The sequence below is a fragment of the Loa loa genome (assembly GCF_000183805.2).
Source record: "Loa loa unplaced genomic scaffold supercont3.414, whole genome shotgun sequence".
Classification (NCBI taxonomy): domain Eukaryota; kingdom Metazoa; phylum Nematoda; class Chromadorea; order Rhabditida; family Onchocercidae; genus Loa; species Loa loa.
This window is the reverse complement of record NW_018108594.1, coordinates 34,391-48,992: the sequence shown is the minus strand read 5'-3', so window position 1 is coordinate 48,992 and position 14,602 is coordinate 34,391. Positions and strand designations below refer to the sequence as shown.

Sequence of the window (14,602 nt, the reverse complement as noted above, 5' to 3'; positions counted from 1 at the left end):
CCAAAATTAATCCTACGACTTTCAGATCTATTTAGAGGTTTTGTGTTTTATCGGCAGAACTACTTGGCATGGAAAATCAAACATGAACATAAATAATACAGAAGTATTGGAGGAACTGTCAAAAGAAAATGACTAAGGCTACAAAACTGCAAGGAACTTTGATAATCGAAAGATTGCAGCTAATGGAAAGTAAATTTCCAATCAGACTTCAACCAGTGTGCACAACGCCTATTGAGTAAATATTAATAAAAAACTTGGTCAAATTTGAAATCGTGGAAGATAAATATTTTTTAGATAAATACACAATATTTTTGAAAATGTGAAAAACTACCGAGAATTACTATGCTGTTATTATTTTGAAGTACAATATTTTCGAAAATGTATAAGAAGCTACTAAAAATTACTATACTATTATTATTTGGAAGATTTTAAGAAGTGGAATATGTATTTAAGGACGTTAAATACCCCAAAGACAAATAAAAAATATCAGCAAGTTAAATGGCTTTACATATGGCTATAACTCAATAATTGGGACTGTATGCTGATTGACCGTTACTTCAGTGATTGTATGAGAACCATTGTACTGAAAACTTTCGAAGCGCGTATTGTTAGCATCTGTCCAAATTTTCTGTAATGCAGCAAAACTTCAGCATGATTTATTCCATTATAACTGAAAATACAGTATAGGGAAGCGATCGATATCATATTTTCGAAGAGTGTACAGGAGAGTTATAACTGAAATTCCTTAAACACAATAGTAAAATAATGTTTAACAATATGTCTTTCTTGTTTTACCACAGATCCCAGCCCCCACTAACATATCAAAAGATGCATTAACCAGATTCTGAAAACTAACAGTTTCACTCTTTAACTGGTCGGCTATTACACGAATCCGGCTTTCATCATTGTCCCCATAGTCGTGTAGCTGTAACTGCTCCGAACTTTGAGACAAACCAGATGTTCCTTCAACAACAAATGCCAGTCTATTGATTACCTGCTCTAAAAAACGAACTTCTCTTATATCCGCTTCATAATTGACGTTAACTTTACAAGTCAATTTGTCTTCCATTCATCCGATCAAAAATTAAGCAATCCTTCACCAGAAGGTTTTGAATTGAAGTAGTAATGAATGATCCATGTAATAGAAATCCATTTTTCTCAAAAATCCGAGTTCACATACAATACAAACAAATATATAAACATTGAGTAAGCCTTCATTTCGCGCTACCAATCTGAACGTGGATGAAGTAAAACAAATCTTTAAAGCTGAATTCACCTTGACCATTAGAAACGACTTGCACCGATCCAGATCGACCCTCAAAAACTTCAGGTTTCTTCAGTTTTACCTGCAAAATAGCAACAATTTTTGCCCTGCTCTAATAAACTTCAAAGATTTAAAGTCTTGGAATGTGATGGGACACAAGCATATCAAATTAGAGCAGAATGGAGATTTTCAGCGGTTTACCCAAACTGTTAACACTACTGTCGTTTATAGATAACGGGAAGACAAAATATGAATTATAACTTATTTTGCTTATCGTCCTATAAATGTACTATCCCCTCGTCAAAAATTACATGAGCAAAGTAAGTAAGTGGGTTACCTCAACTTCTCGTCTCGTGTTTTTCTGTTCAACTGGTCCGCTTTCATTATCTTTGATGATCCTGAATACTTCAGCTTCTGATAATGCAGAGTCATCCTTCCCAACTTTGCCAGTTTCTGATAAATTCAATTTCGTTTCCGACGGAATACACTGCAGTGAAAACGAATTTCAAATTCAATAAAGAAGCAAAAGGGAGCTATGAGTGGAAAAAAGAGGAGAGAGATAAGAAGTTTTACATTTGCAAAGTGCAAGAATCAAGAAAAAAGTGGACGAAACCTTGCAACAGTCAATGCAAAAGAAAAAAATAAAATCACTAATTATGAGTGGAACACATGGCGAACAGAGTAAACATTTATGATCGTCCTTCAATTATTGTTTGCATCGAATATACAAATCTCTAGCAAAATCTTTCCACAGTTTTAAACAAACCCTAAATTCTGCTTTCTCCTCCTTATCCAACTCTTTCTCAGTTCCCATTTCCCATGATTTTTCAGCTCCTTGTTCTTCATCCGACTTCTCTTCCTTGAGTTCTAACTTGCTGTCATCATTATCCTTCACTTCGTTGGTTTTTGAAACTGGGATAGCCATTGGTATATCGTTTAACATCTTTTTACTTTTCGGGCCTCGTTTCCGAGGCGTTTTCAAGGATTTGTTGTTTCCTGTAATAGCTTCTTCTGCCAGAGTTACTGGTGTTCCGGGCCTTGAATGAATGCTCGACCTTGGTGAAATTTCTGAGCCTTAAAAAACGATTAGTGCTTTGGTAATCAGACTTAAAGAGGCAAGAAATATGCATTATTTACAAAAATTGTTGAAGTAGTAATATTCACATAAAGCGGCATACTCAAGTTCTTGGAAAAGAGGAACAATAAAATGGGAAAAAACCAGTGAATAGTGCTGCAGAATATACCTTCTGAACTTCTTTCACTGGCACCCTCATCATAACTTTGATTGTCGCCATCTGAATCGTCGGAATCCGAAATTTCTTTTACTTTCCGTTTCCTTCCACGATTTGACCTTCTAATTCCCTTCCGAGTTCCACCTTTGAAACCGTTTGGTATGGGAAAACCTGATTCCGTGAACAAGTTTTCATTCAAGATATTACTTGATGGTTCCCACGTGTTATGTCTAAGAACTGATTAATCACAGCGTAATAAAGTGAATTATTTTGGACAAAATTGAATATGTCCGAGCAATAAACGATATCTAAGCAATAAGATATTAAGGACTAAAGGCAACTTACTGATTTGACCATCCTTTCCACTTGATCAGATATTCTGTTTTCCCCTTAAAAAGCAAAAATAAGTAGAAGAAAACGTTAAAAAATTAGAAAAAGTTTCACTGCAGTTTTTTTTATGATTTTAAACTATTTAATCTGCGATCATAATATTAGTAGTTAAATATCACGGGAACTCAATAAACTAACTGGGCGGATGCATAAATCAATAAAATTCTCAAAATAAACCTATTCATTACCGTATCGAAATCAAATAAGCATACTTGAAACTATGTAAATGAAACCGCCACCTATAATGGTTTCAAAAAGCTTACTGAGATCCAATGTAATTACAAAAAAAGACATAAAATGCAAAAGCTAGCACATAAAATTTAACAGATATTCCGCGACAATTCAATAAATGTTCATAATTTTTATGGAAGAAATCGCGGAGAATTTCGCATGTTTCAGTTTTTCGAAAGTAATTCGTTTCAGTTTATATTATTATGTGAGTTAATATTATATTATTGTATGAGATACTGTATTTACAAGTCTGACAAGCATTTTTTCTTTTTTAACACGATGAAAATTACAAGTTTTCAAAAACGATGATTGGCTTGAAACTGTTAATTATGACATAATGAATAGAAAAATGCTTTTTGAATGTTCCGTAAAATCATATTAGGAGTTATTAGCGAATAATCAGGAAGGTGATTTATATATATTTTTTTAGTAAGAATATCGCAGAAATTTTATGAGCTGCATGCTCGAAATAATTCATCCAACGATTTACTAAAATATTTTCGACCAATGCATGACCATCTTGTGTACAGTATCGCTTATTATTCGGCTCATTAACGAAAATACTTTTGTTAGATGCCTGTTTTCATAAAATATTTTGATAATACTAATAGATTAAATATGAATTTATGTAGGTTAAATACAAATACAATTTTTTCCAAAATGTGCAATTTGACTCTTTTAACATTCCAAAAATATTGTCATCATCGTCCAGTGGTAGTCTTGAAATTTCGTATTCAGGAAAATTTTTTTCAGTTGAATTCGAATAAAAATGATGATTACAGATGATAGTTAAAACATTTATTTTAACAAGTTTCGGCAACTTATATCTCCGACGCAGATGAAGAATTGAGAAATGTGTAATGCATGGAAAGAGAAAGGAAGACGAAAGCAGAAATAGTAAGGGACAAAATGAGGAAATGAGTACAGATACGAAGAATTAAAGAAACTATTCCGCTTTCATTAAAAGCCTGAATTCTAAAGTGAGAGTATTGGTACGCGTGTTTGGATCATTTCCCACTGTCAAGATGATTTGTAGGACTAGGCTGAGATGGTCCAAGAAAGATTAATGTGTATTACTAATGTTTAAAGTATTCACTTACTTTCCTCGTTCGCGATTTCAAAATTTTTTCTGCTGCATAGACGTCTTGTCCATCTAATGGATCCATAATTCATGCTGAAATAACTGCATACTTCAAGCAAGTTACTGAATCCACTGCAATAAAACGGCCAGTACAAGACGATTATGAATAAGAAGACTAGAGCACGGTCCACAACGAAAATGCCAAGTAAAACTAATCGCTCGCGCAAAACGGACTCCTGCCGTCGACTTCTCAATCAAATCCTTTATCTCTCACTGTAAGAATTAAAAAAAACGTTCAATGCAGTAGAACATGATTATAGTATTAAGTCAAGCTTGGCACTTTAAATTCCAACATTTTTGATTAAGTAATAGTCAATTCGATAACGATAACAAAGCAATACAGTTTTTTAGGATTCCCATAATAGCCTGAAAATGGAAAAAGAGTTTTGAACCATAATGCAACAGTGCAAAAGAACAATGAAACGCTAAATGCCAATAACAACTATCTTCTTCACTCCTATTTAAATCATAAATAATGCAAAAAGAAGGTGAGTTCAATCAAAATTTGAAAAAGAGAAGTATTGTAACGATGTAGTGCAAATAGTGTATTTAAATCGGAAAGAGAAAACTGTGTAGGAAAGTGTTTCTCTGTTCCGTTTGATAATCAATGGTTCCATTAAGCCATTGATTATAAAACGGGAAGGAGAAAAAGTACAGCACACACTCATAAAGAACCATCTCAGAAGAAATGAAGATAACTACATCGGCTCTTTCACGAGTTTCTATTTCCGTAATTGCGACGTATTTTTCTATCAATTCATAATGTAAATACTACTTGCCGACTAACTGCTATCATTGGTGATTATCACTTTATTATAACTCATTTATCATATTACTGGTTCAACGAAACTGAAAGAATACACCCATCAACAGTAGAGATGTGAGGGAAAAGTTCTTATGAACTATTACAGAACTTACAGATTCTTACGAATTGTTCATATAGTATTTCATTCTCAACATTCGAAATAAAACCAACTTTATAGGCCGATAGCCAAGGTATTTTTCCGGAGTAAGGATGAAGTGGATTATGGTTTTTCTCTACCTAAACTTCAAATCGGAAAAGTGATATAACTGGAGGTGATCTCATCAAACTTAATCATAATCTGGTCTGCACTGCCCCAGATATTGTTCATTATGTTCAACAACTCACCGCATAATATCTCCCATTTTCGTTTATATACTGATAATCGCAATTGTTTTACGAACCTTTGATCAGAAAATGGCCATAAAGTTTAGCAAACATAATGACTTCTCACATGATCAAGCGGTCAAGAACGCAAAGGGAGAGGTGGGGAAGAGGTGGAGGGGGGAGAAAACTGGGACGAAAAGTAGCTTGTTTTTAAGTGAGAACTGTATCTGAAAAAGTTCCAGATTACTGCTCCAGAATAAATCCCTCGGCCAGCGAAACCTTAATTGGGACATGAATGAGGTTTTTAGAATGCAACCAGTGACTAACCCTACTTAGGCTTTCATCGCCGAAGAATGCAATCCATAAAAATCGGAGATTAGTTGAATTAGTGAAGTTCGACTTTGCACTCGCACTAACTTGAGGCACTCTTTCATCCTGATGATACTTATCAATAATCTAACAAGATGAAACTATGGGAATATGACATCCCGAAGAGACATGATAAAAGCGAGTAGAATCATGAAATGACATCTCCCAAACCACTTTGACAGTCAAAACTTCCTCCACATACCGAAGAAGACCCACCCCATCCACCTGAAAAACAGGGCCATCCACCTGAAAAACAGGGCAGTTCAAGAGCCAAGATACAACTCCAACGGAAAATTGGCCAAACCAAACTGTCCTCCAGCGAGACAATGTTGTTTTCCACTAATTGCGCAGTTGGATCGCTGTGAAAATTGTGACGCGAATTAATCCCAATTTTTTTTTGGGGTTTAGCAAAGCATAAGTGCATTTGTCGTCCACTATTGTCATCAGTCGAATTTCATATCAGTTTGCATACATTCTGCTCATTTATTTTACTTTATTAAATGGACTTAATTTGCATCTTATTTATGGGAGTTTCCGCTCCTCAAGCTTCAAAGAAGGAAATATTTATCTCCATAGTGTCATCCTCCAGCTGCTGCATTTTTTTTGGAACAAAACGGCTGTTAGATGAAGAAAGTGTTTGGGAGGCATTATTCATTCTAAATACTTATTGACGAGCCTCTACCTCATTCAATTAGGACGTTTAGAAAACAGTGCAAAGTGCTTTTTACCCACTAAAACGGATAATGAATGCATTCAGCGCAGTAATCATCTGTAATCCAGAATTACAATGGGTTGTCCATTTAGTGATTTCTATATTTGATAGCATACGTTGTATTTAATTCGACGATATTTATGGTCAAACTTTCAAGACAAGTCTGCCAATATTACCTGCAGTCAATTTATTTTGAAAAAAACGTAAGAAAAATTCTGGAAAAGAAATTTATGATGTTGGCAGGTTTGTCTTGAGAGTTCGATAGATCTCCAAAATATTATCCAATCAAATACAACGTATGCTATCGAACAAAATTCACTAAACCTGATATATTGAGTTGGTATACAAAGCTTCATTTGAAAGACTAACTCGGTGACAAAAATTCTTGCTGCAAATCAGAAAATGTAAAGCTTTATGATCAAGAGATTTTTCGTCTGTACAAATGGTCCCAAGTTTTTTGGAGGTTAAGCTCAGACCTTCATCTTCCCTAACTCGTGGCAGATGACCACTTAGTGTTGTCCAGAAAAACTAGATCTGCGAATCTAAAGACGTCGGAAGTATGACAATTCCTGATTAATAACTTTATTAAAAACTCCTCTCGCTATTGAAATATGTACTTTTTTGAAGTGTATGTGTCGAACTTTCATGTGAAGCTTAATGATGAACTATAACTTTAGTTGAGGTGGAAAAGTAAGTGGCTCTGTTTTTGTGTACCAATCGAAAGATAGTGAGTGATAAGATTGCTAGACTACTCGACAGACTTGTTTGACTTACTGTTTTTTTTAGCATTTAGTTACTCCATTACACCGTTCACCTCAAAATTGAGATGATATAAGCCATTCATAAGAAGTGCAGTTCTCTAAAGGTCAAGAAAGTTGTAAATAGAAGATAGTATTTGAAAAGATTCTTCTGCAGATTGGAACAAGGAAATCATAGCGGCTGGGGACAAAATCTCATTACGCTCTATGTTAGAAAAAAGTTTACATCTCTGTAACCAAAAATAAGTGCCATTAACTAAGGATAAGCTTAATGTAAGGATGAAAAAGGTAACATTAGGTATAGTGTTGAGGGATATAGAATTACATATTAAATTTCGCAGAGATTTTGATCAATATGAAAGGAGTAGCTCATGTATAGTAGAGCAGAGTACTGTTCACTTCAAGTTCTATTATGAGTATGACACGGCAAATGTCATTGATTTTTTAGATATATCGACCACTTAAGAGAAATCTTGAAAGGCCTTCGTTTTTTCAGCTTTCAAGCAAAGATTTCTTCTATGGATTCTCATTAACAACAGTTAGCACTTTTTCAGTTCCAATTAGGAAAACTGTGAACACCAAAAGGAGCAATTGGCAATGACGAAATCACAGTTGGAAATGATCGGTAATTTAGAGACATTCTTCCAGACATGCCTTTAAATAAAGAAGTATAGATGAATATTTACAGCTAATTAAAGAAAAACAAAGTATAGCAGCTGTCACAGCACAGTAGTTGGTGACACAATGCACAGAACACCTGTTGCGCTAAATGAAAGGAGAGAAGGATAAGGAAGGAGAAATAGATGAACCCCCTTCCCTCTAGTTCAAATGATGAGATAGAAATGTAATGGTGACTACTGCCTACCCAACAACCATCCGAAATGGTAATTAGGGCTTATCCTTCTTTACTATTATCGGTGATGATCGGCGATTACATCAAGATTACTGTGCTTTGTACTGCCAAATGAGCGGGTCTAAATGAGTGGACACTGGCTCTCCCCGCCTCTTCTCATCCCGCCATATTTTATTCCAGAAACGCTCAATCATTAGAACGTTGTCCTTGTCCCATCTAGTCTTTTTCTAGAACATTTCCGCTTCCCTGCAATTAATCAATCAATCTTCATAAGCGATCGACCAATGATGAGCTAATAGACGCCTACCAGCCAGCTATCTCTTCCCCTCTTCACATTACCGAGACTCCTGCAGAATTCGCCACCTTTTAAAAATTTGTGCCAAATAAGGCCACCCCTCAATTTTCATACCGACGGCGCAATCACCCTCCACTCCTCTCCACAGCCATATATACGCTGACGGTCGCTCCCTATCACAAATGTTCATATGCACCTCGAAGATCAACGCTATTTCCATACTATTTATCAGTCTTCGTTTCCCGAAACTTTTACTCTCTAACATTCATTCTGCCTGCCTCACTTGATCGTATCCTGTCACTAACAAATACTTACCTGCAGCAGCATGTGTCCCTTTTATTTGACACTTTGCTGGCCCTCTTAAAATTCTTTATCTTTCATTAGCTGTCTGTGAACTGCTTCTCTCATTGGTCCTTCTATTTTACATTCATTTTTATCACTGAATAACGATTTCTACTCTCTTTCTACACTATTTTCTTGGAATGTACCCGAGACTAGCGGTCGTGTATTCCCAGTCTTGGGCATTATTTAAAGAGCTGTTGGATTTCCAAGCGAATTGGGAATGCACAGCAATTCCACAGTCTGTCTAACATAGTGGTTCCCAACCGATGATCCGTAAGGACGATGATGCGGTATGTAGAAGAGAAGCGGGGGCTGCTGTTCTTATCAATATTTCATAAACTAATACATGAAAACTTTTGATCAAAGTTTCTTTTCAAATTAATAGAATTTGGTGGTTAATGCTACAAATAAAAAAGCCAAAATGTTTCCTGGTTAAGAATAGGTTTGGAATTGCTAATTTAAAGATATGACATCAAAATTTCAGGCCTTCAATCCCTACAATGTTTACTTTGAGGTACTTTATGTTCACTACCGGATTGTTGTGAAAACATAGAACTCGATTCATTATTCATTTAAAGCTTAACTTTTCGGAAAATCCTAAGACTATAATAGAATAGAATAAGTTAGCCCACTTTTTAACAAACTAGAATCCTGAAAGGGATGAAAATTTGTAATTCGAGCCTTTGTTGTAGAGTGTTATAAATGTCCATCCGTTTCACTAATTAAACCAATAAGAAAATATAATCTATTAATATGAATTGTTCATTTCGTTATAACCGACATTATCACCTTGTTAGTTAGCGTTAAATTGCTTTCTATAAAGGGAAAGTTTATTTATCAATCAGACAGAATTAGTGCTATCTTCCTGAAGTCCGTTTTACAAAGAAGTTTACTTTCATTGATGCATGAATTGATCTGATATCTGGAGTATAAGTCAAGAAAATTTAACAAGAGTGTAAGACTTTGGTAAAGTACTTTATTATTTCGATTTGCCGAGAGTGGAACAGTTTCGCTTTCTAATTAGTGATAAGATTGTGAAACCAATGATAAACACTTATAACTGATGTGACATGAATTATAATCGAATTATTGGCCTATCAGAAAATGAGCAAAAATTTTATTGAAATATGCTCGAGAATGTACAAATAAGTGAAGGAAAAACAGTAGAACAGAGATGAACAGGACAGGGTGCTATGATTGATGGTTATAACTTTCCCAAACTATCCTCAATCCATCATTCATTCCGTCCTTGTCATTTTAACAAATTTCTCTTAACTTTGATTTAATCATTAATCAAGTCAACTTATTCACTCTTGATATTTTAGGACTAAATAATAAATGTCATTCGAGAATGAGGGATTCGTATGAAAGTGTATCAGTGGGTGCCGAAGAATGCTGCTTAATGCTATGATCATGAAGAGAAACAAGAGCTATGAAGTGATAAAAAGGCTGGAAAATGAAATTAAACATTATTTTTTCATCTAAATTAGAACAGGAATTAGTGAAAGCAACAGATTGAACTGCTGATGCGACACAGGAAAACCTCCTTAAAACCATAAATGGCTCATCTTTGCGACATCATGGAAAATAAAAGCATTCACATCTTTCAACAACAGGAAATAATAATATCCCATATGAAACATTAAAACTCGATACCTTGCAAATGTAAAACTAATAGAGACGAGAACGACAAACTGAGTGGTAATGGAAAGATTGCAAAAAAATTTCAAAAAAATAAATGAATGAGTTCATCTGTTTTCCAGCCTTTCATTTCTTCGGTTTGATTAACATATGAGTGGTAGAATAAGGTTCAATAAACTTTTCGCGCTTTTTATGCTCGTGACCTCTGCCAGGATAAATAAAGTTGAATGAAAAACTTTCTTTTGTAACTATTGCGTCAGTGATATGCAAAGAGCATCACTTCTCGTTGCATTGTAATTAATAATTCTAATAAGAGCTAATTTTAATGATAGATATGAGTTGATACAGAACAAATTCTATTTGAGATTTCGAAGATCAGAATTAATCGATGTCGTACATTGCACTTCAGCAACGACGACAACGTTTGCGCTGCGCATTGCTGCAAGTACAAATAGTATGAAGTATCTTCTATCTTCTGAAAGTTATTCACTGGAACACAGAGGATTTGAATTAATTTATATTTCTTCCTAATCTATTTTAAAATGGAAAGAACTACTAATTGAATGCATAGTTCCAAGCGTTTGTTATTCGACTAAAGAAAAATTTCCCATCGAAGTTTCATGATATCGGTTTAAGGTCACACATAAAAGTGTCATTTCTGTATCACTGATAACTCCATGAAACTTAATTATCACTGTATTAGCAAATTTGAATCCATCGGATCCAGTAAATTAACTTTCTTATTTTTCGAAAACTTTTTCTCCTATTTAAATTGAAAGAAACATAAGAACAACGGTCTAAGTTGTCATTGCAGAGAATAATAAAAGTGTAACTAATTAAATGGCTCTCCCTAATGACTTGACACTCTTCTTCCTCTTGTTAAAGTAAACATCTACAAGTTCTTTCATTACTTCTATCACAATAGGCACATTAAAGGTAACATTTAAAATAATACGAACCATTAATTAAAACAATAAGAACATTTAAGAAAATCAAACTGGGTTGTGAACAACAAATTGTTAAACTGAACTTCACGTCGTGATGGCATTCCGATGAACGACAACTTCTGAGTGAAGATTTAGGTCGCAGTAAAATTTTTGTTATTGAGAGACTTTTTAAAGAAATCAGAGACAAGCCTCCAAACAAACCGCAATCGGAAATAATGCAATGGAAATGCTATGACGAGCTTCACGGTAATGAGTTAAAAGAAAATAATTTGACAGCAAACTTTGAAATATGTTGAGAAGGTCAAGATGACATAATAATTTGTACTGTAACTATAACTGCCGATCAAAAACTAATGGTACCAAAGTTTTAATTGAAAGTTACGCTAACAAGAAATCTGCTCGATGAGAAATTGCTCAACATCGGAGGAAGTTGTTTTTTTAAGTCTTTTTTAAATCCTTCCAGTCTTCAGGCAAGAATATATACATATTATTTAAGGGAATAACGACAAGATGACGAATATTTTTAAATTTTAGAGCCGTGCTGAAGTGACATACAGTGTTCGATTTTATTACCTACCTTCCTCACTTGATAAAAACTGGTTCTGTAGCAAGGATTTGCAACAGATAGTATTAAAAATGCCAATATTAAGCATTGTTATTATTTCTGGTAGACTATTTCTCTTCCCTCTATCATTCTTTATCATTCAGTAATCATTTTTTGAAGATTGGGAACTTTCTAGAAAGTAGAATGAATAGTGGATAGTTGACACTGAAATGTTTAGAGATCAACAATCCTTCCCTTAACATTCCATCGTTCTCTTTCTCTTTTCTATCTTTTTTCTTCCGCTTTCAGACAATCAGATGAGTGTTTATTCAATTCCACTTGCACTTTTTCACAAAGTAAACATCAATTTAATTCATGTTGATGTTATGCTCACAGTTAATTGGTCGAATGTTCCTTCTGAATTCTGTGAAAGTGATCGTCGTCGTTGGATCGAATAGCAGCGATAGGTCATCTGTCAGATAAATTCATAGAAAAGAAGGAAGACGCTTTCGAACATTTGGAGACGTTCAGTTTCCTTCACTTTAATTCATTTCTGTAATCCATTGAATATCTTCAGTGCATACCTGTATAGCATCAAAGAGCACTGTAAGCATGAAAAGATGCAATGCCATACAATTTGCAAGTGCTCATAAAATCATCTTTGTGACTCGAAAGGCGCAAAAAGAGGACGACCGAATTCCTTTCAGATGACTGTGATCGTTTTTAAGTCATTTTCATAACTTCAACAAACGCTCCACAGAAGTGAAAGCAAAAGAGATGAATTGATTTCGAAGTGTGGTCAGGTAAACCAATCAATCAATGGGGCAACCCTCCAGGATGCGCAACTTCACGTCTGTACTGTAATGGTCTGTCTGTTTGTCTGTCTGTCCTCTTCGATAAGAGCACTTAACTGAGATTAATATGTCATTACACTTCACTCTCTTTCCTTTTAGCATTTGTTGAATGCATCGCGCATACTCAAAATTCGTTCGAATGACCCCGCGTGAGGAGGGATAATGAAAGGGACGCAATGTAAAGGTGCTGGGGAAGAGGGAGAGCGTGTAAGACAGGAGGGAAGGGGATCGCACAGCATTTCTTATTACTGTAAGGAAGATCAAATTAATATCCATCGACTACTTCCCTTTCTATCCTTCTCTGTAAATTTCTTTTTGAAGCGCATCGATACGTTGGCTGGACATGGGAGAATTGAATATGGTCAGAGTGTATTTTGGTGAATTTCGACTTACATTCAAAACTTAACTTTCACAGGCCTTCCTACTACAGTGTCTAATTTTAAAACGATGGTACCAAAGATATTTGAACTATCGGACTACCGGACTATTAAATCTTATGTACTGAAAAAAGAATGTAATCTTATCAGTAAGAAAAAATCTCTCTAACACTGGAATTGGAAGTACTGATAAGTGACAATGTGAAAGCGACCAATTATGCGGCAAAGAACCAAGGAGTGGTCTTTCAGTAGCTTATTCAATATGTTTTAAATGTTTTTCTAAAAAAAAAACAATACGTTTTAAATGTTAGGAAAAATAAAGACCTGCAACTGGTCAATGAACTCATCAAAATATAAACTGAACAAATGATAAATTAATACAAAGAAATTTAAACTAGTATGAAAATGTCTGGTAGCTTATTTATCTCTTGTCACCTCTCACAAGCTGCTAATTTTGCAATAGGTTTCAATCGAAAAGTATTTGTACGTAAAACACAAATAATTCGAAAAAATTTATCAACAAAATTTCGAAATTTCACACCATTCAAGATAAGCCCATTCTCGGTATTTCAGGAAAAACGTATGATGAAGAAATCATGCCGTTCTCATTACCGAGATCATATTGAAAAATCATTCAATTCGAGGATACCTTCTATCAAATCGATGGAAGATCACATCCACATAATTTACGAAAAATTTTCTCAACATATTTTGAAATGAAATCTAAACAAAGTACAGTAAAAATGCGTTGTATTTTGATGAGTGACGATCAAGATCAATGATTTGCTCAAGTTTATCTTGAGCCAACAATTTCAATCCATTACAAAATGTTTCTGTTTCAAATGTCCACTTTCCCTTTCATTTGCTCGGATTAACAAAGGAAGCAAATATTTAATTAAGTTTACTGAATGTGTTAAAATTGCTTTGTTTCAAATGATTCCTTGAATTCAGTTGCATTAGTATTCATTCATGTCTGTAAAAATCTTACCTTATCGTTGATGTAACTGAAATCAGTTCATCTCTCCTAAATTCCCATCACCTGTCTATAATTTACCTCGTTCTCGGCATGTATCACCAATATATTGGCATTGCACGAGCATTTACAGAAACAGTGGGATAAATAGAAGTTCGGCGGAATACAGCACCGAAATCAAACGATAAAGTAATACCGGCGGTTTTGGCTTTCCAATACAAAAACTCGTTAAGCGCAAGAGAACAATTTTATTCTGATGAACGATATTTCTTGTCATTACATTACCACTAATTTTATTATTTATAATTACGAGTCATTCGGCATGATTCTATCAAGAAATTATCAGGATGGAAAAGAGAGAAAAAAGCTAATTATGAATTAAAAAGGAAAGGGGAATTAATAAGATACAGTATCCATATTCCAACATGAACTCATTGCCATTAGCTATTCATTCTCATTCGCATTGCTGATAATGCGCTTTTAAATTATTCAAATATTGTGTCTTTTCAAAATTTAATTCAATACTAAAAAATAAGGAAATTATATGTTA

The 14,602-nt window shown here is 34.5% G+C and overlaps 2 protein-coding genes across 3 annotated transcripts; both read right to left on the bottom strand.

Annotated features, from left to right (window-relative positions):
* Nucleotides 1–420: 420 nt before the first annotated feature.
* On the bottom strand, nt 421–4,297 carry LOAG_05830. 2 transcript variants are annotated; one of them, XM_020446981.1, is made up of 8 exons: nt 4,218–4,297; nt 2,842–2,885; nt 2,509–2,726; nt 2,031–2,338; nt 1,602–1,751; nt 1,277–1,346; nt 857–999; nt 421–628 (listed from the first exon to the last, which is right to left on the bottom strand). In XM_020446981.1, exons 1-8 carry the CDS (start codon nt 4,281–4,283, stop codon nt 515–517), a joined length of 1,113 nt encoding a protein of 370 aa, XP_020302740.1. In that variant the 5' UTR covers nt 4,284–4,297; the 3' UTR covers nt 421–514. The 2 variants fall into 2 exon arrangements, with proteins under 2 accessions (XP_020302740.1, XP_020304926.1); XM_020446982.1 differs by lacking the exon at nt 421–628 and adding an exon at nt 650–735.
* Nucleotides 4,298–5,630: 1,333 nt separating this feature from the next.
* On the bottom strand, nt 5,631–6,180 carry LOAG_05828 (hypothetical protein; the record flags this gene model as incomplete). The annotated part of the gene is made up of 3 exons (XM_003141365.1): nt 5,631–5,666; nt 5,715–5,843; nt 5,959–6,180. The coding sequence occupies 3 exons, from the start codon at nt 6,178–6,180 to the stop codon at nt 5,631–5,633; spliced, it is 387 nt and encodes a 128-aa protein (XP_003141413.1).
* Nucleotides 6,181–14,602: the final 8,422 nt, after the last annotated feature.

Excerpts from the sequence above, each read along its gene's own strand:
- LOAG_05830 (XM_020446981.1), bottom strand. The coding sequence starts at position 4,283 with ATGGATCCATTAGATGGACAAGACGTCTATGCAGCAGAAAAAATTTTG. Across the intron at positions 2,727-2,841 it reads TGGAAAGGATGGTCAAATCA|ACATAACACGTGGGAACCAT; the intron begins GTAAGTTGCCTT and ends ATCAGTTCTTAG. Across the intron at positions 1,000-1,276 it reads AGTCGTTTCTAATGGTCAAG|AGCAGGTAATCAATAGACTG; the intron begins GTGAATTCAGCT and ends TTCGTTTTTTAG.